This window comes from Lissotriton helveticus, chromosome 9 (genome assembly GCF_964261635.1).
Source record: "Lissotriton helveticus chromosome 9, aLisHel1.1, whole genome shotgun sequence".
NCBI lineage: Eukaryota > Metazoa > Chordata > Amphibia > Caudata > Salamandridae > Lissotriton > Lissotriton helveticus.
Window position 1 is genome coordinate 76,336,339 of NC_136070.1, and position 26,683 is coordinate 76,363,021.

General features: G+C 45.7%; 1 protein-coding gene across 1 annotated transcript in view; it reads right to left on the reverse strand.

Annotated features, from left to right (window-relative positions):
* The window catches only part of GPX2 (glutathione peroxidase 2), a 39,670-nt gene extending 14,780 nt beyond the window's left edge, over positions 1–24,890 (reverse strand). Inside the window, exon 1 of the mRNA XM_078661988.1 lies at positions 24,665–24,890. Coding sequence (XP_078518114.1) covers positions 24,665–24,886 — 222 coding nt within the window. The 5' untranslated portion in view covers positions 24,887–24,890. The remainder of the gene's footprint in view (positions 1–24,664) is intronic.
* Between the last annotated feature and the right edge of the window lie 1,793 nt (positions 24,891–26,683).

Here is a 26,683-nt window from a genome sequence, read left to right on the forward strand (position 1 = left end):
GTCGTTGTCTAGCCTTCTCGTCTCCCTGTTAGAGAAATACTGTATTTAATGGTCATTTAGTATTCTTCATCACGCATTTCATGTAGAATAATGCATGGTCCAGTCTTAGAATCAAGTTAGCCTCTCCCCTCATGACTTCTAGTTTATATCGACATGTTCCCTAAACATTAGATACCAGATAGGGTTTAGGTACATGTCGCTCCGACCCTCCAGACTCTAGTCTCTGCTCCTAGCACAGAGTTCGTAGCCCCCAGCTTCTCCTAGTAACACGTCATTGCCAGTTTTCGCGCACCATTAGGTTAGAGGTCCCGGCTCCTTAGGTAGCCCCCTCCTATGTTTCCGCCCATTCATGACATATTCTGTTACGTTTTACTTCACATGTCTAAGTAAACTCCCAGTTACACCTCTTTTTACTGTTATCTCTCGCGACTGCTACACGTCATGCCTTCTGCTCCACCCACTGCTACGCCTACTGCAATGTAATGCTATGTGTTTGCGTTATGTATATAAATGAATGTCTTGTTATTGAATGTTAGCGAGCTCATCCCAGACCAAGCCCCGGCAGCTGCCGGGCCTCTTTTCCCCTGTCATCCTGTTCCTATGCAGGTTGTCCTGATCCTGTCCTTATGCTGTAATAAACCTGCAGAAACTCCTACTACCTCGAATCTTGACTCTTATTTATTGAGCTATCTGTTATTCATTCATTCATCCAAAAATAGGGTATTATTTATTTATTTACCACACACTAACGCTTCTCCTAATGCCACTCTCACCTTTGAATGCATTACTGCAGGAACTCAATGGGTCATTTCAGAGCAAGACCTCTTCTCGCTGTGTCTACAGCGCCAAAACACTGTCTCCACAGAGCTGTCCTTATAACATACATGCATTGAGCTCAGACATACAGGGTTCGGGGACACATAGGATACTACAGGTAGCAAATTGCATTTCTGGATTCATTCTCCTTCACCATCCAGGATAGATGTTTTCCCCAGATTCTCAACCGTGCATACTGCCTTCTATTATACCTTCAGATATTTCCAGAACCACTTCAATTTCAGTAAATCCACAGCTTTTTGCTGTGATAGGACCTCAGAGATGAACTGAGCCCTAACTCCCTGAGCCTCATTTCTAATTCTCTAGACGAGGTCTCTGTTTCTCCCAGTACCACCTCCTACTTCCCACCTAAAGCCCAGGTAAAGGTGGTATCATCATCTGTGTGGTCTTTGTGCCTCTAGTAAAGGTTCCATGTGTGCAGTCTACGGTATACTTGTGTTATTGTTCCAAAAGGGTCACATAAAATCTGATCTGTGATGGCTTCTTCTCATCATGGCTCCTGGTGAGATAGTTTAGCCTGTACACTTAGGGGCAGATTTACAAGCCCCTTGCGCCGCCAGTGCATCAAGTTGCGTGACACGCCGGTGGCGCAGCCAGATGAGTGATAATTACAAGCACAGGCAATGTCACCCTGTGTGACTTAACCTGTGCTTGTAAATATTGCCCCTGGTCATGTCATGCAACACTTTGCATGTTAGGGGCATGACTTGGGTGTTGCTGTGGTTGCTCCCATGCAACACCCATATCCACTGATACATTTCCAGATTTACGAGAAATCGTAAATCTGGAAATGCGTCAGAATACTACGCCACCCTAAGGCTTGCGTAGCGAGGTGCAACGAGGAGAAATGTTTTCATTTCTCCTCGCTTTTTTCCTCTTTCAATGCGTGCTGCATTCTACAGCACACATTGGAGGAGGAAATCACCTCAATTGATTGTTTTTGTACAGGAAGGGGCCCCTTCCTGTACAAAATCAATCTCCCCACGACGCAGGCATCCCTGCACCATGGTGCAAGAGTGCTTGCGCATGGCAACAGTTTGTGCACCAGCGCAGGGGAAAGCACAGAGATGCAAAATGTTGCTGTAGGTATGTTGCATCCCTGTGCTTCGAAACTAATGCAGGGCGGCACAGCAAAATGACATGCGGCACTGCACTGTGTTAGTTTCTTGTAGATCTGCCCCTTAGAGTGAGAGTAACTGGAATAAACCTAACTAGCGTTGCGGCAGCCAGCCTCCTGTGTCTACTACTGCTTGCAAGCTTCAGCTGCTTCATGAGGTTATCAGTCCACGAATGACAGTCTTACGTGGATTCTGCATAAACTGCACGGGTTGTGTGCATCAGTAATGCAGCATAAATTAATACTGAAGTCTTTCTTCATCACCCTTAACATATATCAATCAACCTGCGTCCTATCCATTGTAGAAATGTTTAGTAGAATAGTCCAGTTGAAACTTAACCTACTTGCTTTAAACCACCCCACTTTGCATTCTGGACCTTGTAGGTTTATTGCTGCATTATAAGTAGAGGCTTTAAATGTTTAGTATTAAAATTGTCTTTGGCTTCAGAGACAAGATTGGCTGATGTTGTTACACATGAAGGTGGCAGCTTACAGTGTTATCTGCTTTCAAGCCTCCTGCTTTACATATTGCCTAAATTATTCATTTTGGGTAATTGTCATGGTTCGGATATATGTTAGAAACCGCACCTTTTTATATAGAGCTTCATTCTGCACTTGTGCGATTTACAACTGCTGTGAAAAACATATATTCTATAACACTAAACCATAATCGCTTGTAATGGTACTGAATTTACAGACCTTGGAAGGATTGAAGGCTGATTAGCTGTTCAGACATTCAAACTCTTGAACTGCAGGTGAACACAGATGTCAGCAGCGAGTGCTAAATCAAGGAACCCTTTTGCCAGCTGTATAGAATGTATTGTAGCCACTCCAGTGTAGTACCTATGCTGCTGATTTGAATCTTGGGGACCTCTGTTCCAATTCTTACTTCATCACTTGTCTCAACACTGTAACTGAGCAAATAAGGTAAACTCACTGTACTCCAAATTGTACATATGTGTATTGTGGGCATGTAATGGAACATTTTACCTGATGTATATGTGCTCTTATCACCTCCCAGGCCCCATTAATTTGAAAAAGCTGTCCATATAAATCCTAGTACATATATTAGTACATTGTGCAGGGTTGAACTCAGAAAATAGTTTCTATACAGGTCAACACTCATACGTGCTTCAGATGTGCACAGTAGCAGCCCACCCTGAAGGGCTGAGCTTCCATGCACCCGCATCTTTCTGTCAGGCTGAGCAAAGGTCAGACAGACAGACTGTCTTTATTTCAGGCAGCTAGGAACTAGACCTGTGCTAAATGCCCAGCCTCCTGGTTGCTTGAGCTGAACTTTGATGGGCGAAGGATTTCACAACACCTGTGGGCATGACCTCCTCAGCTCAGCAGAGGTCTTCGAGCACCTCCCCCTCATGACCACGGGGAGCGTAAGTGATAGCCTCGTACCTGGGTGCTTCAGTTTTATGCACTGAAGTGACCAGGGCTGAGAGTCTATCACTGATACCTTGTCACACATTTGGGTGGAGGCAGCAAGTCTCACTGACCCCATCTCACTCTGTGACGAGCTAGGGACTGCTTCCTCCCTTCGATGGCGGATTTAATGTCAGCCATTGAGGAGAGGCTGCAGTACCAACCCTCCTGGCATCTCCGAGGCTTTCCTTCCCTGGAGCTGTAACATGTAAGTGCTTTTTATTGACTGTTGCATGCGTGTATGAAAGTATGTGTATTTGTGAGTGTTGAAAATGGATGTGTGTGCGCATGTCTGCATGTGAATGCATGGATGTAAGTTAGTGCATATTTGTGTGTGCCCCCTCTCATCCCTCTCCAAGTTGTTCTTACCGGCTGCCACTAGATGTGGATTAGTACTCAGCCGTGACTTTGGGCACTGTGTGAACAAGCTGTGTGAACAAGCATAAAAGATGACTTTATATTTTTTCTATCTTGTCACATTTTATGTGCGTTCAAAGACTGAGGTCAGATGTTAGTCTAGTATTATGACAAATTGTTGCTAATTCTTTTAACATGGAGACTGGTGTTTACTTTTCCTTCTCATATTGAAAAGTAGGAGGATTTTGTAAAGTGAACCATGTGACAATCTTGCTGGTGTGAAAGGAAAGACTGTAGGATTTTGTTTTCTTAAAACCCTCAACAAAATTTAAATACCTATAAATGAAATGTACAAATATGTCAAAATAAACAGGAATACGCACATGAAGTGCTTTGTCTAATTCTGAAGTATGATGGAAACAAAGATTTGTATAGAATCAAAACAAACCAGGACACTTTAGTTGGTGATGGGCAAATGACAAAGATCCCCTGAAACCGAACTTCGACACATATTGTTGGTGCACTACATAGTTTTATCAGTAAAACTGTATGTGAATGTAAGCTGTACTGTCTGCATTTCACAGTGTGCTATCACACCTTGCTTTAGTAATATATTTGTGACACAGTGCTCCAAAATGCACCAACGGGTATATAAGACACCCTTACCACTCTCCTCCTGAATGTGCGTGGCCCACATACAACACCTGTTCTCTGTGTGATGCTTGGATTTTTCAGAATCCCTATGAGTTCAGTGATGCAACATTGATCGCAGTACAAACACTCTGAAAATTGTTCTAGCACCACTGTTCCAGATCTATCCCTAATCAGCACACCTTTGTTTATTTATTTTTAAGTAACTCTTTATTTGGCTTTCACACAGCAGTTGCCTTCCACGTGTGCACTCTTATGGATACACAACAGCAGCAGTCGCGGTGCGTTCATTGGGGCATGCGGGCGTAGCCCCCCGCCCGCAGCTCCCCCGGCCTCTTTGGACTTCAGTAAACTGAGCAGGTTACTCAAGTACAAAGACGCCAAAGGAGGGAGAGAACTGTCTGACAATCATGTCAGTCAGCATGACGTCGGACCGCCCACCCCCTTCAGAGACTGAAGGGGGTGGGCGGTCTGGCGTCATGTTGACTGACATGATTGTCACCTGGGGCAGCAGGGCAGGCAGCAACACAAGTGCGCATGAGTGGGAACGGATGGCGAATTTTCGCACCGTGCTCACTCATGCGCACTTGTGTTTTGCCTTGTTGGCGCATGCCAATTAGAAGCCCCTCGGGCTCCTAATGGGCATGCTACGGGCGAAGATTAGCCATGCCCTAAGCCACGCTTGGCGCTGCTGGCAACGCCAGGATTGGCTGAGGGGCTGCTGTCCACTCCAGGGCCGTTCATGAAGGCGCCAAGGGTAAGTTACGTTTTCCTTTTTCTATATTATATTTAATTCCCTGCAGGCTGCCACCCACCCCCGCGCGAACACCCCCCCCCCCCTCGTGATCCGTGACTGGACTGACCAACAGGAGCAGAGGTGGTGCAGTATCGGTCCAGGCCGGGGCATATCAGGGTGCGTCCGGAGCAGCAGGCTTCATCCGCTGCCATCCTCGCCTCAGCAGCATAACCCTCTAGCTTACGGGCCATGGGCATCTCCACTACGTCCGAAGTCTCGGCTGCTCCACGCAGCTCCTATTGGTCCTCTGCATTTGCTTGCCTTCAGATAGCGCCTGGACACCAATTAATGCAACATCCTGCCTGCTTGGCGGCCCATAGCTCGCGCCGACCAACTTCACGAGAAGGAGAGGTGCCACTTAATATTTGTGCATATCTTTTGGTTCGTCAGCCTGCCCCCGAACCATTAGCGAAGTGCACAGTAAATCTCAGATAACTAGGCGCTAGATACCTGTGGGACCGGTCTCCAAGCAGCCTGTGAAGTGCAGTGGCGCCTTTCCACTGGTACACATCGCTATATAAAAGTAACAAAAAAAATTAAAAAGCACTATCCGGCATTCCCGGCAGTAAAATATGTTTTATTTTAATTATTTTAATCCCCATCTGTGACCTCCTCCCCCCCCCCGCCTCCCTCCCGCAAGCATGCCGGCCCTTGCTGGCCCCCTGTCAGAGTTGCTGCCTGCACCAGATGATAGTTGTACCGCGTTTTTACATGTTTCTGATGTGAAAAAAAAATACTGCGCACGTATGCCTGGGCTTTGGACAATGCACACACTTTAGTGGTATAATGGATTGCCGGACTTTTCTCAGTGAGGTGTTGTTCGGTTAGTTTGCTAGTGTCTGCCGCGTCCACAAGTGAAGGGTCATGGGGGACTCCCTGAAACTCTGCTATAGTCGTCTTTTGCAGGTGCTGTATTTTCACCTCATAAATAAAACAAGCATTTACAATGCAATGGTTTCGCCTTTGGAAAAGTTAGAGCAGCGCATCTATGCAGTTTAAATTCCCTTTATTGGTATGTCCGTGTGCTACATACAGCACCTGGTTACACTAGTGTGCTAGGTCCTTTAACGGTAAAATACACTCAATCTAATCACCCTACAAATGGGGTGCCAAATAGCACAGCTGAACGCCTTGCGCCAATATACTGTGTGATTCTTGACAAAAAAAATCACATAATCTCCCTGGGCCTAAAAAACATGCCTCCTCCCCTCTATTATATAATCCAAGGGCTCCAACTGCCGTGGCCAAGTTTGTGCTTCTTAAAACTGCACAAAAGTGCCTTTAGTGTTCAGAGAGGGGCAGTGCGCAGGGGCAGTGGGCAGATTGTAGGCCTCATGCGTGGGCAGTGTGCGGGGAGTGGGGAGTTTTAAGGGTCACTCATAGGAAGTGTTTAGGGGCAGTAAGGCGTTTTTAGGGTCGGCTCAGGGTGGCAGCTAGCTACAGTAAGGTGTTATTAGGTCCCAGGGATGGATAGGGTATGGCTTACCAATGTGTATTTTAGTGTAATTAAACCACAATCATTAAATAACATTTTATGAAGCAGCCGGGCTCGTAGTAGTAAACACCACATAGAATCACACCGTCCATAGTGCAAACCTACAACGAAGCGCCAAGAGGCGCTGGGACACGCGCTGGGCGCATTGAGGACTCCTGGTCGCTGAATACCATTCCTAGATTAGCGTAATCTAGCGCCTAGACGCCCAATCCGTCTGGATTGTGTCATTGTAAGGATCTCATTACATAATCCAGAGCACCTCACCGAGTAACCACCTCGATGATATTCAATGTATCGACATTGGAAGGATGAACAGCTAAGCCACGGCTCGGCTGGGTGCTTTATCTGACATAACCTCAAGGCACTGGAATTATGCATCGGAGGGGGGCACATTATGCAGCAGGGTTGACTGAAATATGAGGCAAGAAAAGGCAAATGGTGCAGCGTCATGCAACGCATTTGCTGATAGCATGACATCATTTTGTCATTTTTACCCTCGTTAAAACTGTCTGGGAACAATAGTCTGCAGCTCGTCTTAACACACAAACACAGCAACAAGCCTCAGAAAGGAGAGAAGACAACCTTACGAGGGGCTTCCACTGCCCGCCATCAGTTGTCACTGCGACTTTAGTAACGTTTGAAGTGTGTGAAATAGAAACGGATTTGTTTTTTGTTCGAATCATGCCATGGTGGAGCAGAGGACGAATTATGCAGCAAATGCAGCGCTTCCATAATGTGCGGAAAACGTCGCAGCCGCACAATGGCACAGCTCCAGTGCGCTGCAGGACGTGTGTTTGTGTGACTGTTTGCCTATTGGTGCAGATGTGTAGGCATCCTGCAATCTTCGCCCGTGTGCACCTGTGTGGGGTGTCGGTGTGTCTGTGTGTTTCTGTCCTCTGTGACTCTGTGTGCACCTGTCTGTCTCTGAGTAGTCGGACGCGTCTGCCCCCCTGTGTCTGTCTGTCTGCGTGTGTGACTCTGTCGTTTGAGGAGTTGTGCATGGCTATCTGTTGTCTGTGTGCCTCTTTGTATGTTTGTGTTTGAGTGTGTCGTACTTCAGTAGTTGAACGTGGGTATTGTATGTGTGAGTTTGTGTGTGTGCCTATTTGTGCATTTATGTTTGTGTGTCTGTCTTTGTGCACAGTTGTGTGTCTCTTTGTGTGTCTGCCTTTGCATAGATGAATGTGTGTGCTCGTGTTTGTGTCTCCTTGCCGTCTGTGTGTGTGTACTCTGTGTCTATGTGTGTGCTTGTGTGTGACTGTTTGTCTGTCCGTCCGCGGCTCTCGCAGTGAAGTGTGGCAGGGTCGGGGCAGTGCCTACAGGGCAGAGTCCTGGTATCCCCCTCCCCCCGGGGTCTCCCGATCTAAATACTCTATCTGTACTACCCTGAGTGACCGCCACACTTTTCTGAACCCGCTGCCCGTTTCACGGAGGCGGATGGCAACCGATTTCCTAATCCAGGCCCTCAGCTCCGTACTCTTACCCCGGCGGCCAACTTGGTGAAGCGTAGAAAGGGAGGAGGGAAGGAGCCCCGGCCACGAACAGAGCTATACAGCAAGCCGTAAAGCGAGAGGAAGTGCTGTAAGGCCGTGAAATACGCTTGACATAGAAATAAAACTACAATTTGGCGGCGGCTACTGGACAAAGACAAGCATTTACACACGGGCTCAGGGAGGGGGGACAGGCTCACGTGGGTGGTGAGATCTGCACGGTTCTAACGTCTTCCGCTGATCCTTACCTGATCGCTGCTGCCCTCCTCCTTGCTGCCGGTACGGATTTGCGGTGGGGGCGGGCACCACAATGTGCCCCGCGCCCCCTCCGCTCCACCCTCGTCAGGCTCCTCTCCGGTCTCCCTCCAGGCATGGTAGACCGGCAACACCGGCAAAGGCTTCCCCCAGGCAGGGGGAAGCGGCAAACAGCAAGGCTTCCCTTTCCCTCCCCCGGGCTGCGGGTGCGGGACTTCCGGCCGGCCGCGAAGGGATTGGCCGGCCGGCCAGGTACTTCCGGGCCGCCGCGGGCAGCGCGGCGGCCCTCGCTAGGCAGGCAGGCGGGCAGAAATCGCGAGGTGGGCACTCGCTGGGGGCGTGAGAGGACACGGACGGCGGGAGGGGGCGGGAGGGGGCGGGAGAGGACACGAACGGCGGGAGGGGGGCGGGAGAGGACACGGACGGCGGGAGGGGGCGGGAGAGGACACGGACGGCGGGAAACGTGCACAGGACAGCAAGGGGGGCGGAAAGGCACACGGAGGGGGCGGGAATGGACAGCGCATCTGAATTCACTTTCAGTGAAAGGGGAGGGAACGGGAACAAACGTAACTCCGCCCTGGGAAAAAATCTCCGGAACGCCCCCGAATCTGGTCCAGCCTTGATGGACAGATCCGGCACTCAATGGCTAGCCTCCATTTATGGAGCTAACCAATGAGAGCCGGGGGACGTTCCAGGAGTCCTTATTGACGACATAGGATTTCACCTGCGCTGAAGAGCTGCGCAGAGCGCAGCCTTCGGCAGGCGAAACCCAAAAAATGTTGGGGGTCATTTTATTGCTGTGGAGAAGACTTTCGCAATCTACATTTGTGATTCCGGGGTACAGGCTTAGAAGAGGCACGAGAAAGAGAGCACCAGGGAAAGCTGAAAAATGGAAGAGAGAAAAAGTGCACTACAAAGAAATGTGAGAAGGTGCGTGTGCGCATGTGTATGAGAGAGAAAGAGAATATCGAGCATGGAGAGATAGAAGACAGTTGTGATATAGATATGCACATGCATGAAGGAGACAGGAAAATAAAAGGAGAAAACAAGTAAGATGGTGAGAACTAAAGGTGGCCCGTAAGATAGGTGTATTAAAATTGCAGGCTGGTGAGAGACAGCTCAGAGTGAGCGTGGGCGCAGAAGAGAGAAAGAGACCTATGATAGAAAGACAGACTAGAAAGAGGCAACTGAGACTGAGAGAGTTTGGAAGGATAGACAAATGGACAATATAGACTGGTGAGAGAGAGGTGCTTTCTCAAATTTGCTTGAAAATGCACCATTAGAACCCCCTGTAGGTTGGTAAAGTACGACAAGAATTTTACGCCCTACCACTTTCAAATGTCACCAGCCGCCCCTGAACAGCAGTACCTTTTTATATCGATACTGCATTGGCTACCACAAAATGTGACAATCGTATCTTCAGGGCTCCCCCTCCTTTCCGCCATTTCTTACAGTGTGCCTGTATCAGTCTATACTTGTGTGTCCCTTCCACCTATGTCTCAGTGTTGTATAAAGTAGGGCACCTCTGCGCAGGTCTGCGCATTATTTTGTATCGGTGCATCACAGCCAAGGTGCGTACCTGCCAACTCACACTGTGCCACCGTGTGACACACAATATCGGCTCCCATCACACGGTCTATTGGTTAGGAGCCGATAATCACACAGTGGCAGGGAAAACGAGCTGAAAACCACTGTAATTGTGGTTTTCACTCTGTTTTCTGAGGCTTTGAACTGTCAACGTCCTTTAAGGGTTGTGAAAAGGTCCCAGGGCATCGTTACCAGCCTCAGCAAGGTTGTTTTTTTGGGGGGAGGGGATTTGGGGCCAGAGTGGGGTTCAAAAGTGCCTCGTAGATACTTCTCTGCATGAGGCCAAGCCCCCTTCAAGGCCTTTCCCTCTTCACACAGTGAGATTGTTCTTCAAGTTGGCAGGTGTGAAGGTGTGTGATGATTTATTTTAAGACCTCCCTAGTTGTGTGTGGTGCCATGTAGAATGCAGTGGCAGATCACAAAATAATGGGGACCCCTGCGAAATGTGATGAAGGGCCCCCAACTCTCCCAGATCTCATAAATCTCATGGGGAATACCCCCCTCCCCCCCGAAGAATTCCCCCCGCTCTGCGCCACAGGGACATGCCTTACACCAATGGTAAAATGTGTGGCAGCCTCCCTATGCTGTGCTTAGCCGTATGCGGCTGTGTTTCCTTAGGGGGGCCTCTCATCAGATTCTGCTTGAGAGCTATGAGTAATGTGTCCCATTCAGTCAGTGACGTTGCTCCCCCTGTATGTTGATGGACACGCAGTTGAACTGCGAACTCTTCAGTGGTCCATTTGCTCAAGTCTTGTAACCAGTCAAGAGCTGTAATTAGCAGCACCTTTCAGGGGTGTTAATAGTATCTTAACATTTCCTTCCTGTAGCCTTTAGTTGTAGTCCTGTAGCTTGCCAGCAGGTGTCAGCAAATGCCAAGAGTCTTGAGCCAAGCAGCCAAGTAAGTACACCGCCACACCTCTGGTTAATGTGAGGTTGAGAATCACGAGGAATGTGTGATTGGTGTCTTATGGCTCACGATGCTATGCCAACAGGCACATATTTAGTTATTTGGAAAAAATACAAAGCAGGATAATTAGCAAGCAAAATGTTACTCCTTTCCTAACGCCTTCTCAAAAAATTGTCTTCCGGTCTTAAAGTATGCCTTTAAAATAAGAAAGAGTGGAACCCAGTAAGTACTGCCATATAATGGCGTCTTTTTATAAAGCAATATTACAGTTGACTTCTGACCCCAGAAGGCCTGCTGCTAGAGCCTGTAGCTAAGAGTTAAAGCAGGTAAGGAGCATACTTAAAGGCATTTCCCTTCTTCTGATCTGTTTTTCTAAATGAACAGTGATCAACAGAAACAGAGGTGTAACAATAGCCCCCGCAGCCCCCGTGGCGCTGGGGGGCCTGAACTTCAGACAGAGGGCCCCCTCTGGCGTTGCGCGCGGACGGGGGTCCTTTGCCTGAGAGCTCCTGGCTGGTTCCAGAGCTAGGGGTTGAGGGGCTCCATCCTCCATGTACTTTGCAGGGGGGCTCCCTCAAGTTTCGTTGCTTCACTGATCAGAAAGGAGATATTAGAGCAATATGTGTACATAATTATAAGAAATAAATAACTTCTATGCAAGTTTCTACACATTCTGAGCTAGAGCGTTTTAAAATCTGACTTACTTTTAACAGATTCTAATATATTTTTGCAACAAATGTCTAACTGGGTTTTGGGGTGTTGAAATTAACTCTTCAGTTCAAGAACTTTATTTGACCTTCCGATAAAGATCATAAAAGTAGAACAATGCAGTGCGTGAGGGGGGCCACCTGCAAGGACCCCCTCCGGACTCGATCAGGCGCTCTCCTGCCAGGATACTGTGTGGAGGGGGCCCCCTGAAGCTTGGGGCCCTCAGGCACCGAGGGGGCCGGTGTTACACCACAGTAACAACTACAGATATTTCAGCAAAATTCTGAGTAAAGTTTTAAAACTAACATACATATAAATAACAAGCATTTGCAATGCATTAGGTCTAGCATTTACTCGAGTTTGAACTGTTGGCATTGTAAATGACATTGCCTTTTATTTATGTTTTAGTAACATAAATAAAACGCATTGTCATTTACAATGCCAATAGCTTAAACTTGCGTAAATGCAAGACCTATTGCATAGCAAATGCTTGTGTTACCCAGGCTATCTAGTCTCATACACACGTCCAATATAGTACAGGACCTGGTACAGCTCCTAAAACAGGTTATGTGATATTAGGCAACTGTGACAAAGATTATAGGCTTCTAAGCTGCTACCAGAGAGATTATAAGTGCTTGGCCAGCCTGCATAAGGATGATATGTCTTTTTTATTGTGACTTCCTTATGAACACTCTAAGGATAAAGAGATCAAGATGGGGAGGGAGATCCTTTTCATACCTTGCCCCAAAGCCCTAGAACTCAATGACCACAGTACTGAGACTGACCAGAGAAGAAAGGAGTTTCAGGAAAAAACTCAAGACGTGGTTGTTTCCTTAAAGTCTCTTCCTCCACACCTTGCCTCCTCTCTGTAGTGGTGTGAAGCCCCCAGGCAGCCATGTGCTTTATAAATCCCATAAACATAATAGACAAACTCAATACAGGACATACTATTGATAGCCCTTGCCATACACTATAAGGATATTGTATATTACCTCAGAGTTCCATGATCCCATAAAGGAACTTGGCCCACCAACTTGTTTCTCTATATCACTGCAGAATTCCTCAGTGACTTACAATATCCTTATAATGTACGACAGGGGCTACTTTATCTTTGATATACACAAAAAGTGTCTGAATAAATGCGCACACTCTGTAATCTTAATGTTAATAGACTTGTAAAGCGTGACAGCTGCCCCAGCAAGGAGGTTTCCCGACGCTGACAACAGTAAGGTGTAAGAGTGTAGAAAAAAAATTCTAAGAAAAGAAACTTCAGATTCTCCAGAGAGCTCAGTTCTTTTGATAATGATGGCAGATAAACTGCAGCGCAAAGAACCAGAAGGCAAATTGAGCAGGTACTATCCTGAATTAGTGTCACTACTTTATATTTTTTCAGCTAGATAATTCCACTGCTTTTATGATTATTGTCCTAGTTCTAGTGCTTTTCCTTTTGCAGTTAAAGCATACCCATATTAATACATAATTATATTTTAAGACTTTCTGCAGGGTCACCCCAGATCTTTGCCTTCCATCTGCCTTCTTATGCTGAACCAGTTTTTGTTGACTTTTAGGACTCTGTGCACTATTTCCATCCCAAACAGTGGTATAGTGTGTGTGCTCTCCCCTAAAAACATGGCACAATCGTTGTAAAACTGATTGGTACATTTAATTTACTTGGAAGTCTCTACTGTATGGTACTAAATGTAGCCAGGGCTTGTAAAGTAAATGCTACTTGTGTGCAGAAGCACTCATTGTGCTACCCACTAAAATAGTTTTATAAAAGCATGTCTCAGGCCTGCCACTCAAGTCTGAAGTGCAGTTGTATACATTCATTTCTCCCTGGTAAAATAAACCTTTTGCCAGGCCTAAACCTTACTTTTTAATGCTTATATGTCACCCATAGAGTAGACCATAAAGTCTCAGAAGGCAGGGTGCAGGGTATTTAAAAATGAAGACATCTATGTGTATGTTTTACATGCTCTGAGAGTAAAAACTCCTATTGTCGTTTTTCACTGTTGTAAGGTTATCTCTCCCATAGACTAACACTAGGGTAACTGATTACACATAATAAGTGCTAACTTCAGTTTGGGACAAGATTGAGATATCCTGTTTACAGTCAAATAGATTTTATTTTAAAATCCTCTTTGATGGTAAAGTAGGATTTTACGTTAGGATTTTAAGAATACCACTTTTAGAAAGTTGGAATGTTTCTGTCCAAACTGAAAGTGCCTTTCTGCCAGTGTCCTTCATTACGTGACTGTGAATGGGTCTCCTGGTGTGGGTTGTGTATTGCTTCCAGACAGTGAGGCAACGGCGTGAGATATGAGATTTGACGGGAGAGAATATGCCTTAATGTCTGGCTGGGGAAGAGCTGTACCCTGCCCTGATTACACTTCAAACAGCCCTGCTGGCAGAAAAAATGAAGAATCTGACACCAGGCCTGTCCTTGCCTTTTTCTCCCTAGACAGTTTGGAGCCAAGACCAGGGGAAAAAGGAGAACTGCCCAGAACTAGTTTTGAGGGTAGGTCAAGTAATTCTTCCACACAAAGGCTGGTATCAGCTATAAGAGTGGGATCTTCAGAACCTCTCATCAGAACACTCCTGGACGTGCGGAAGACTCAGCAGAAGGACTGCTGTGCTGCCAGAAGGACTGCCCTGCTGCTAAAGACTGAATATTGAACTTGCTTGCCTGAATCCCAGGCTACCAAGAGTGACTCTAAAGGTCAGTTGGCGGACCTCAGGTTTAAGCTACAAAGACTCAAGAAGCTTACAGAAGCCTCTTCTGCTTCCCAGCTGACTAGAACCAACTGGGCCTAACCTAGTCTCCTCTGCTGGCCTCTCTGGAAGCGAGTACTGACCATCCAACATCTGTCCTTCGAGTCCTGGACCTTTGGCTGGAGTCAGAGTGCCCTCTTCCAAGCACACCTGAGGGTTTCACTGGTACCAACGCAAAGTGGCGCAGCACAGAACAGGACCTCCCATCGGAGCACTTCACAGCTCCTGCTTGATGGCTTCAGCAGGACCGATGCAGAGTGGCACAGACTGACACAGGAACCGCTTCAGTCCAACGCTGGACATTGCATCATAGCATCTTAATAGTGGTTCACCAGAGCCAAAACAGACTGATGCAGGACCTTGCAGCTCCTGATCGGTGGCTTCACTGGAACTGTTGCAATGCGACTCAGACTAACAAAGGACCTCGCATTGCTGCACAGAGGACAAACAGATACAACTCTCTAGATGTCGAACTTAGTCTTATACCAGGTTTGCGCTCAGGATCGACTTGAATTCAAAACTTTGTCCCAGTGCAGCTCAACCAGATAACGGCGGTGGGCATTTTATGATTTTGGTGCTATTTTAACATAACTCTGGTTCTACTGATTGCAGTTTTACTATTTTGGCACCATTGGATTTATTGAAAATGACTACATTTTTCTAAATTGGTTTGAGATTTTTTGTTGTGTTTTCACTGGATAACTATTTGTGTGCTGCAAAAAAACTTTACACATTGCCAAGTTAAGCCTGACTTCTTTCTGCGACTCTACCAGAGAGTTAAGCACAGGTTAATTTAGTGACGTTTGTGGTTCACCCCGACACGGATTGTGGTTGTTGCCTGATGGGGATTCCACCACCTCAACTACCAATCCAGAGTATTACAACACTCTTTAAAGCCTCTTGGAGGTATTTAAACAGTAATCTCTTTTGACAACCAACTCTCCTTCTCGTCATTTCCCCTCTACCACCTCCATCCTACCCATCAAAGTTTCATGACTTTTTGGTTAAACTTTATCCTGGTATCTTCCCTCTCCAAGACTGACATCACCCAGATCAAATAGGATTTTTTTGCACTGTGAAATAGTTCCCCTGCTTTTTACAACTATGTTATAGTTCTGGTAGTTTTATATCCACAATTAGAACATTAGAATGTTTAATCTCCAATGCAGACAATGGAGTGCTCCGGCTTCTATATGCTGGAAAAAGCCCGCAGAGCAACATTCCAATGTTGTTTTTGTTCACAGCTGCTGCTGTGAACAAAGGCCTCACGGAGCCCGAGGGGATTTAAACCCCCTTGAGCTCCGAGAGGCTTTTATTTTTAGTTGTTTGAACATTCTGCCTTCTAGGGGCGAAATGTTCTAATAGCCTTAGAGCCCTCCTAGCGGGCTCTACCGGCCTTTAAAAGCCCGCTCCCTTGTTAAAGGCTGCAGTTGGCCTTTAATGGCCTTTAGAGCCCGCTAGGTCGTGCTCTAAGGCTATATTAAAGCATGCTTATTCTCATTTTACAATTGTACTTGAAAATCTGAATGACCTCTGAGCAGAGAGGACTAATTATAATAATACTTCACCCCAACATCAAACATGAGTCAAAACTCCTGGCACCATCACACATACAACACAGTGCCAAGAAATATAGATTTTTAGCTCTGGCTTATATGAGCTGCTATCCGCTGACCTATTGTAATTAGTTCTTTAATATAGCCATAGAATATGCTTTGTCTAAACCCAGGGACTATTTTACCATGCTAAAATAACTCTTAATCATCATACATTAAATTAATGATCCCAGAGATGCACTGAATACACAGAAATGAATAATTTTTAGATTTGGTGCTAGGCAAGTTCTTTTGATTTTGATTCAATTGTATGTTTAATATACTTATATGGGCTTTCAGCAAGTCTTTTTTGTCCATTGGTCTGTTATTGTGACATTAAAATATTTCTTCCATACATTACATCATACAATTTGCGGCAGTGGGTCAGCCCACTTAATCTATTGGCTAACTTGACTGTGAGGGATGTAATTCTGCTTCTCACATGGCAAAGAGGTCCTTTAAGTCCCTGGGACTACTATGTCAATGAGTGTTTTTTTAACCAATTTTTTTTCTTGTAGATTGATGAGGGCCCAACAGCTGACCCAACTATAACGTTTTGTTAAAACCAGGACAAAATAAAACAGGCCTTGACTCCGGACTCCAAATGCAAGCCCAACCTATTGGCTTTGCTAGTGCTTGTTTAAAATATGTTATTACATGTTTTAGGAAAGAATAAGAAAAAGGAAAAACAAATAAAATGTTAGCAGTGTGCCAGAGTACAAATATAATTTGTGGGTGCATTTTCTTGAAGTCCAAAGCCTAGTACCTTCAAGTGAGAAGTTGTACATGCCAGTGGCTGTCACCGTTTCATCCAACTTTCTCTCCCTGTATGATCTTTCATGACAATCTGACACAACCCGAAAGCCCATGATATTTTTACTATGACCTCCATATTTTTTCATGTTTATTAGCTCAACACCACTCTCACACACCACCTTATTCCTTGCCATGCACCAACCAATGCTCTTCCTCCAGATGTAGTAAGTCTCTGCGTGCAATCATAATACCAAGTGTAATCAGAGTAAGATTATTTAGGGGGGGCTCTATCTCTCTGCAGGGATTGTATGATGGAACCTTGCATGTCTTTACAATGCGGTCAATAAAATGAATGTGTTGTTACCATGCATTACTTTACCACACAAGTCGTTAAAGCTACTTGCCGTAGGGAAGCGCTGGACTTCGGAATAGTATCATTTACTATTCCAACTCCAGTCTGCGCAGCAGTTGGGAACGTGTTGGACATAAAAATAGTTGTTTTATTTATGCATTTTGTATTTGTCAACCTCAGTAGAGGTCTGAATCAATTAAAATATTATTTATTGATTGGTTGATTGGTATTGGACATAAAATCCAGCACCGGTCCAACAAAGCGTTCCCTAAAGCAAGTTGTTGCAAAGACTTGCATGGTAAAGGAATGATTGGTAAAGACGCATTTGTTGTATAGACCGCATTGTAAAGGCGCTACATGGTTCCAGCTTGCATGGTAAAGGCTGTTTCCCCTCTGCAGGAGCCAAGAAATGCCACTTGTGGTGTCCGAAGTGTCCGTTTTTGTGCAACAGCCACGAGATCCCACTTGAGTACCTCACAGGAGGCTGGTAATGTGGTGGGCCCTAGGCCCACATGCTGCTCGATCAATCACATGGACACAGTAGTAAGATACTGGAACTTGCCACGAGCACGTGCACCCGGGCCCTTTTATTAACAGGGTCACATCACTTGTAACGGATGGGTGTGGGGTGCATGTGTGTCCAGTCCTCGAGGGAGTGGCTGGGAATATACGTGCCTGCTGAGACACTAGGATGTGTCCAGCAGGACACTACAGAGGTCTGTATCCCACCGCAGCCCCCTATCATGTGCTTTAAGTCTGCGTCTTCAACTTTCCGTATTAGGCACAAGGAGTTATTTACACGACCCATCGCCAAGAGCCCAACCCATGTGTGATAGCTACAATACAGTAGTTGCGATACACTAAACTGCATCAGCCACTAGAATGCCTGTATTGCCATTACCTGGAGTTCATGAGTGCCTCCTCCAGTGGAATATAAAAACCTGCACCTGGCCGAGGTTTCCAGACGTAGTACAGGGTGAATTATTCTAATAGCTGTTTTCAATCACATTGCAAAGTTTATTTTGTACTTTTACAACTTGCTGTAAAAGTACTGTGAGAAGTAAAAATAAAAAAATCTGTATTTGTAAAGCACGAACTACTCACCCTTACGGGTCTCAAGGCGCTGGGGGCCATTGTGGAAATTAAGTGAGCTATTGCCCAGAGTCACATGGTGCTGAGCTAAGCTGCCGCTGGAGCCGGGAATCGAACTGTGAACCCTGTGCTCCGAAGTCAGCTGCCCTGCCCACTACACCACACCTCTCCACAGTGGTCTTCTCCACCCATGGTCTGCAGGCCTGGGTACCCTATCAAGGCATAATGGAGGCAGACATCTAATTGTAACTTTGCGGTGGTGTATGCTTCGAATTCCCATGTGCCTGGCTCCAGCCAGGGCCCTCCTTCTCAGAGTGCCTGTGCTGCTCTGAATTATTCATATAGAAATTAAATGCAGGATGAAGGGAAACAGCACCTGCTGTCTGAGCGTTATTAATTTTTCATGCATTGCAAAAGGCGGTGAATATTGTGTTGCAAATGTCAGGCGGACTCATGGATTATTACTATATGTTAGATATTCGAGGAATGGAGTCAAACAGGTGAAATATGCCACAATGTCATCATAATGTTTTCAAAGGCATTTATTACACTTTAATATAAAATCAGTATTTTTAATATGTTCTAGTTATGCCCAGATGTGCTGTGTTTTAAAACTTTTTCTTGGACCTCGAGGCAAAATAGCATTTTGATGTTTGGGCGCTCTTCGTCCCTGTATCAACAATGCCTTTTGTTGGCATTTTTGCACTTGGGCGCCCCTAGTGGCCTATTGTGGGGCACCATATGTCAATTAACTAAAGTAACCTTGGTGTAGGTCTGGCCCCTGTCGATTTCACATCTTGTGGACTTAGGCGTTGGTTTTTGGGGTGCTGCAGCACCGCAAAAATAACAAAGCTGAAGTTCAGAGGGTGAATGAGCAATAAAGATGCCTTTAAATGTTATCTTGTCATAGAGGTCAATAGTCAAGTTATTTCTTTTGACAAATTGCTGCTTATCCTTTTAACATGGGGATTGGTGATTACTTTTCTTTCTCTGACTACAAAGTGGAAGGATTTTATGAGGTGAAGTATCTGACAATCTTGATGAGTTGAAAGGAAAGGCTGTGTGATGCTATTTTTTCTAACATGCAGCAAAACTTTAACTGTGCTAGAATATATCCGCAGTTACAAAATCACAAATGAATAATTGTCTTTTGTAATTCTGAAGTATGGTGGAAACAAGTATTGCAATATGAGCACAACAAACCAGGACACTACTTGGTGTTGTGCAATTAAAACTCACTGAAACCTGATTTCTACACATTATAATTTGTGCGTTGTGTGGGGCTATCAGTAAAACTCTGTCTGTGCAAATTTAGTGGCCAATTTCAATGAAAAATGTGCCATCCATAAATGGCAGTGCACGAGCACACCATGCTTTAATGATATATTTGCAAATGTGTGCTCAAAAAGCACCACCAGCTACATACTACACCCTCACCACTCTTGCTGAAAGGGCGTGGCTCATTTGCTACTCTCATTATTTGTGCGATGCTTGGATTTTTCACAATCCCTATGACTTCAGTGATGTAACATCGACAGCAGCACCCCCACTCTCAAATTATTCCAGCACCACTGTGAGTGGAAGCCTTAATAGTGAGTGAATTCAGAAGCAAGTGCATCCTCGCATCCAGTGCTGGGATAATGAAGATAATACAATGCTTATTTTCTTTAACCCCTCCCATGCGCCCGCGATTTTGCGTAAGTGCGGCACTTCCGCAAAACGGGCGGGGCCGCGTCGGCCATTGGCCGACGGCAGCACCAGCGAGGTAGCGTTGCCGTCGGCCAACGGGCGACGGCAGCATGGAAGGGGTTAAAAATTAACAAATGGTTGAGTGCTGAATGCTATGCCCCCTTGTTACAGTATTGTGATGCTATCTCACACACTTCTGCATGACTGATATGTTTTGGCGCAGCACTAGGGCTGTGGAGGCACTAGTCTTCCCACCGGTCACTCCTATGATCTTTACACTTGACACACAGTGCTTCATAAATGGGCACAGTATATACGCACAGTCATGTAACCACGATTTCTTGGTAGGGCGTCAACAATGTGTGGTCTATCAACCTTGCTGACATACTTTGGCTCAGGACCAGCTAAGGAAGTGCAACTGGTCTCCCCACCGGCCAGCCTTCATGCATGAGACCTGGTGCTTCAAACATCGGTCACAGTATGAGCATGCAACATTATGTCAATCTTACACTCTTCTTTATCACTGACGTATGAAGGCAGAACAAGAAGTCTGCATCAGCGCCTCTGTAGCATTCGGCCCTCCTGCACCACTACAGCCAACACTTCCCGATAAGCCACACTCTAAGCATATACTCAACCAATCATGCGAATCAGGCAAGCTTGAGACAAAATTGATAGATACTTTACAAGCACTTCGGGCCCAAACTAGTAGTATCAAAGCGCTATGTAAATGAAATTTCCATGTAGAAGATCACTCTGGCCCAAACTCTCGACACAAGTGCTTTGGCCCTTCGAGAAAACATCAGTAACCTCAGCATCACCCAGCAAGTTTCCAAGCCCACGCACACCTCAGGACACCTATTGGACCCAATGTTCTTCTCAATATGCAACATCACAGTCGACAAGTAAGCAACTATGATCTGGACAGACCAGTGGCGTAACAATAGCCACCGATCTCCAGGGGGACGCCTCCAGCACTGTGCCCTTGTGGCAGGCCCCTGTCCCTAGTATTCTTGGCTGGGTCTAGAGGATGGGGTTTGGCATCTCCATGTATTTTGCAGTGGGCCGCCTTCAAGTTCCGTTACACCACTTGGACAGACCACACCCATGTCCGTTTCAGCATACCCATCCAGCACCATCACAGACCTACCACCACAGAACCAACCCGCGGCAGGTGGAAAAGCAGCACAGAAGAGGACTGGCTTCTGCCTTCTCCGCGCACCAGCCTGAGCACACCAGCAACTTACCAAAAGTCATCAATAACTTCAAGAGATGTATCAATGCATGTGCCAACACCCTGCCCTCCCTCTAGCGCAACCCAATGGCAAGAGCCCGACCATAGGCAATCTGGTAGACAGAGGAACTCAGGCTGACAAACCTCCACAGCAAGCAATTGGAGTTCAAATGGAGAACAGGTGAACACACCACAAATAAAGACATCTTTAAATCACCCTAAGATTCTACCACCTGCAGATACTGAACACAACACGCACAGTCCTCGCAATCCATCTTGACGGTAGCGTAAACGGAGACATCAAAGATTTGTGCATCCTGCCATCTCCAGCAACATAACCCCCTTGCAAGACCTTTGTAGGAAGTTGTTGGAATTCTATTGTAACAAAATTGCCTCTATATACGTCACCTTCGACCCTCAACCGGACCATGTCACTGTTGCAACTCAACTTCCCATCACGGCCAAAGAATGAACCCTGACCTTGTGGCCTACCATCACCACTGCCGAAACCGCTGTTACCGTGAAGAACACTCACTCAGGGGCCCCATGTGGCACTTGCCTCCATCAAAGGACTCCTACCAATCAGCAAAGCACTAACATCCATCCTCAAGCACTCCATCGACCACAGTCCCAAACTCCTGGAAACTCCCCACCTTCACCCCCTGCCCAAGAAATTGTCTGCAGCTTCAATTTCTGCAACATCTACTGTGGCCACAAGTCCTTGACGGTGGAGCTGGTTTAGGTCCCACCATGGGAATTGTTGGCTTCCACCAAACTTGTAATGGGACGGAGGAGAAGTAGAAAAGGCCAGACTAAATTTCCATTTTTTGAAAGAAGTCCTATTACCATCCTCCTCTCAATCAAAAGCAAGACCCTTATTACAAGCGGCCTAATAAATTGCAGTCGGAATTGCAAATGTAAGCGGTGTGATGGTAGGTAATTAGCAGGTATAAAAAAGACTGCATCCTTTGTTAAATTTAACAAGGGAAAAGGTGCAATTTTCACCAGGATATGCATATTTTGGTGCCGTAAGCACCAACATCTGCTTGTTGTTTGTAAAACGAAGTGGAATAGTCAATAATTCTCGCATATGCTAATTCTGAACACATCAGTGTCAGATTTTTATCAGATGCAATAAATACCAGCCTAGCCATAATCATGCACTGAGACCTCAGCAGAAACAGAGATGTTTTAATGCATGGGCAACATGAGCACTTGCCCAGGGTGCTGAAATATCCAAAGGGGCCCCCTTGAAAGTGAACCTTTTCTCTATGCCACTTCTGTCTGTTTCTTTATCTGAACCTTTAACATATACGTCAATGTTGATCGGCATCACCGCACTTGAATTAGAAAAACAAGGTGAAGGAGAGCAAGGGGGAGGAGAGGACAGCGGGGCGCTTGACTTGAGAGAGGGACTCTCAGATGTACAGGAAAAGGTTTGGCTGACGGAAAGGGAATGTTGTGCTACCACAGAGGAAACATTTACCAAGGCCTCAACTGGACAATTGCCTGGTCTAGTGGCTTAGTGGTCTAATGTGTCCATTGTAGGGCTCTGTGTTCGACCTCATGGTCACAGGTTCAAATCCTGTGGGCCAACTCAGTCTTTCATCCTTCTGAGGTCAATACAATGATTACCGCTGAGTTGGGTAACAATAAACATCTGTTATTCAGTGCCAAGATACCCTTCTGGCTGAACATGCGCTTAACAAATATACATGTTATGTTGTGTGATGCATGACCAAGAAGATGCAACATCAATGTCCCAGTCACTTAAAGATGACAAACTAAAATGCATAAAGTATGGAGGAAGGAGAGAAAATACAATAGAGGTATTTATGTACCTCAATGGTAAAAATAAGGTAGAGATGAGAAGCTCATTGGCAGAGTTGGGGTTCTAAAATAATGGATAAGACAAGACCGTTTGGGGGAGATTTGGGTATAACAGAGGCAATGTTGGACTGGTCTTTTGGGCACTCTGGCACTTCTATTCACGCCAGCTTGAAAGGGCGCATGTGTGGGTCATTTTAGTAATCGGGTCACGTCCCACGGGACCTAAAAAAACAAAAAGATGGCCTAAAACCGGCAGAGTGCTTGACAGGCCAGTCCAACACTGAACAAGTAAGGGGCATATTTACAAGGGTACCGTGCCACTGGAACGCCACTTTTCGGATGTTCCAGTGGTGCAATGCCCCGCTCCAAATTTACAATGTGGCATTAAGCCACTTTGCATCGCTTAATGCAGAAAATATGGGCCCCTTTCATGCAGGTATCTGCGTGAAAGGGTTGTACAATGGGTGTTGCCGTGGGCATTTCACTGTAACACCCATTGATTTTTAACACTGCCCCAGATTTACAAGGATGTGTAAATGTAAATCCGAGGCAGCTCCAAAAACTAATGCCACTGAATAACAGGCGTTTCATTATCACAACTTTTATTTCTCCTAGTTTTTGTTCTTTCTATGTGTGCTGCACCCTGCAGCACGCTTAGAGAGAGCAAATCACCTTTAAAGATTGTTTATGTGCAGGAAGGCATTCCTTCCTGCAAATATACAATCATCCCTGCAAAAGAAACACCGTTGCATTATGGTGCAAGGGTGCATATTTTTCAGAGAATCATCACTGCAACGCAGGCACTCTTGCACTATGGCAAAAGGGTGTCTGTGTTGGAGCTAGGCAGCAGCGCAATGGAAAACACATGGGTGCACTGTATTCTTGTAAATACGGCTCATTCCTGCATTTTTTAACTGGCGCAGTGCTGCTAAAGTGCGTGTAGCGCCGTATTGCTCCGTTTCCTTGTAAAAGTCCCCCTAAGTACTCTTTTAGAGAAGTACTGGTGCAATGGAGGGTATCAACTCCTACTAGTAGTCGTATAGACGAAACCAGCAAAAGAACGCTGAACGGGGACACAGAGGTGTAACTAGTGTGTAATAGGATAAGTAAGCTTACAGTAAGTACACTGGTTGGCAGAGGGCAACCTACAGTACTTACGATATGGCAGATTATCCTCTATCAACAGCAGATGTAACCCCCCCCCCTGCCCCCCCCGTTTCAAAATAGAAGGGGAATAAAACTCCTCGATTATTGGCAGAAGGGAAAGGGGAAAGGAAAAATAACACCTTTTCACAAATGCACCGGCATTTCTTCATGCACAGTTATACACCACAATTGTGCATGCAGAAATGGTTGCAATTTCGCGAATTTTGTCCTTATGTGAACTGGGAGCCCTGCAACTGTGCCAGATTTCCAGGAATAACCTGGGAAATTTTTGTGAGTTCCCAAAATGTGAAAATCTACCCCTTGCAATGACTGTTATCCTCCTGGCGCAAATGTACTAATATTTTAACCTCTTCCATGCTCATGACGGCTCCCGGCCGTCATGAGTCACGGTGGGAGTGTGCTGATGACGGCCGGGAGCCGTCATAACCACACCCGCAATTGGAATCTCAGCACGGTGGCGGAATTCGCGCCACAGCGATGAGGTTAAATAATCAGGTCCACACTATTTATGTGAATGGAATCACGCGAGCATGTGACACTTACTTGATACCCAAACTGGTTGCACGGGAACCCCAGCACGACGAGCCGCCGAGGGTACTTGCCCTGCAGCTCATTCATCTGGGTGTAATCCCGGGTGGTCGTGCCTCAGAGGGATGCCACGTTCTCGATGAGGACCACCCGGCCGCGGAAGTTGTTGAAGTCCACCACCTCCCCTTCCAAGTTTGTGGCCTTCAGGTCGTAGAAGGACTTTGCGATGTAAGCCATTGTCGCAGTGGTGGCTAGCAGCGGTGTGATCGCTTGCTGGAACAACCGTCTCTGAGGCTGGGCGCCTTGGAAGTCACATGGCCACCGTTGGCCAACGGTAGACTCCCAGAGGACACCTGCCGGAAACTGATCCCTCGGTGTCATCGATACTGCACAGCCTTGTTGACCAAGCGGAGCCGGCTAACAATAGCAGTCATCAGAGATATCTCTAAAACATTGATGAACCTCAATGGGGAAACAGCGTCTTCTTTCACAGCACTATTGTCGATTAATAGTGAATGCCGCTAATTTAGATGTACGCTGTCGCCTCTTTTCAGGCTCATGGAACATTGAGGAGCACAGCTGCTCCTATTCTGAAGCAGCACTTGTTTGTTCTTGGCCCATGGATACACAAGTTCAAAGGTTTAGAACTTTTGTTTTGTTCCCTCTCCTTCTGATGTCACAAACATGGTATTCTGTGGATTGCCTTCAATGCCTGCGAGTTTAAGGACCAGCTACCCTGTGACCCATTTCCAAGGCGACCAGGTTAATTTGTGCAGCTATGGTAACTCCTTCTGGCGTTCAGAGCATTGGAACAAAAGAGCAATTCCTGGGGGACGGTGCACTGAAAAAAGCAATGACATCCCGGCACCTGCCAGCAGAGGATTTAATACAGAGCCAGATGACAGGCAATGCACAAAAGCAACACCTATGTGTACAGTCGATACAATTAATATGTCATTTCGAGATATGATAATTTATGCTTGCTTTTGTCCACGTTCTCCGCCACCTTAATTAAGCTTTAAATGCAAGATTATAAGAGTCTATTACAGTTTGTATAATAACATTTTCATGGCAGTACGATTATTGCACATCAAAGTCCATAGCTCAGAGCCACACGACAACTCCTCCCCTCATAAAGGTAAAGCAAAGCGTGTCCCGCCCCTGAATTTATGTACATAGCAATACAGGCATCAAGTTAGGTGTTCTTTTTATTTTTCCAGAGGTAAATTCTTTGTTTTATGTTTTGATTGCTTTTGGATCCCCTAAAAACACGCTTTTTATATTTTACATTTATTTATTTTAGGTTTATGTTCTGTTCATAATTCTTTTTTTCGGATAAAAGTCAACCATAAAAGAACACATTACAAAACATTTAATATCGAAAAAACAATATTGAATACACAGAGGATCGTATTTTAACAGCACCATTTAAAAACAGCAACATAAAAGATGTGCCTTTAATTGGTAACATCTGTATTCGTGCAGGGCCGTCCTGACATGGGTAAAATTCAAGCCTTTTCAGTTTAGTTTAGTGTATTGCGGAAACTACTTTCCTTAAAAACATGAAGTATAAAGCAATTCCTTCCTCATATACTGATCACGAGAACTGATCGCTGGCACAGATATTTGTACAATTCCTTGCCACGAATGTTTAAGGCAGCCATTCTTGACATCTTGCAGTGAGATTGGACAAACTCTTAAAGATGCAGTGACAATCTACCATAATCTTAACATTTCATTTAGGTAAAACAGGACAGGCTACTTCTCCTCAATTTGAATCCAAATCGCAGCAGTGAGTTAACAGCTTTGCACAACATGTCATTTGGGGGCATATGTAGGTAGGCGCCGAATTTCGGCGATTGCGAATTGCAAACGGTGCTTTGGTATGTAGGTGCACATTAGCAAAATAAGGAATCGCAAAAATTGTGATTCCTTATTTTGCTCAAGCATTTAAGGAATCACAATTTTGCGATTCCTTAAATGCTATGTAGGAGTGAATTTTAAAATGCGATTTTGGCTTAAGGAATCGCAAAA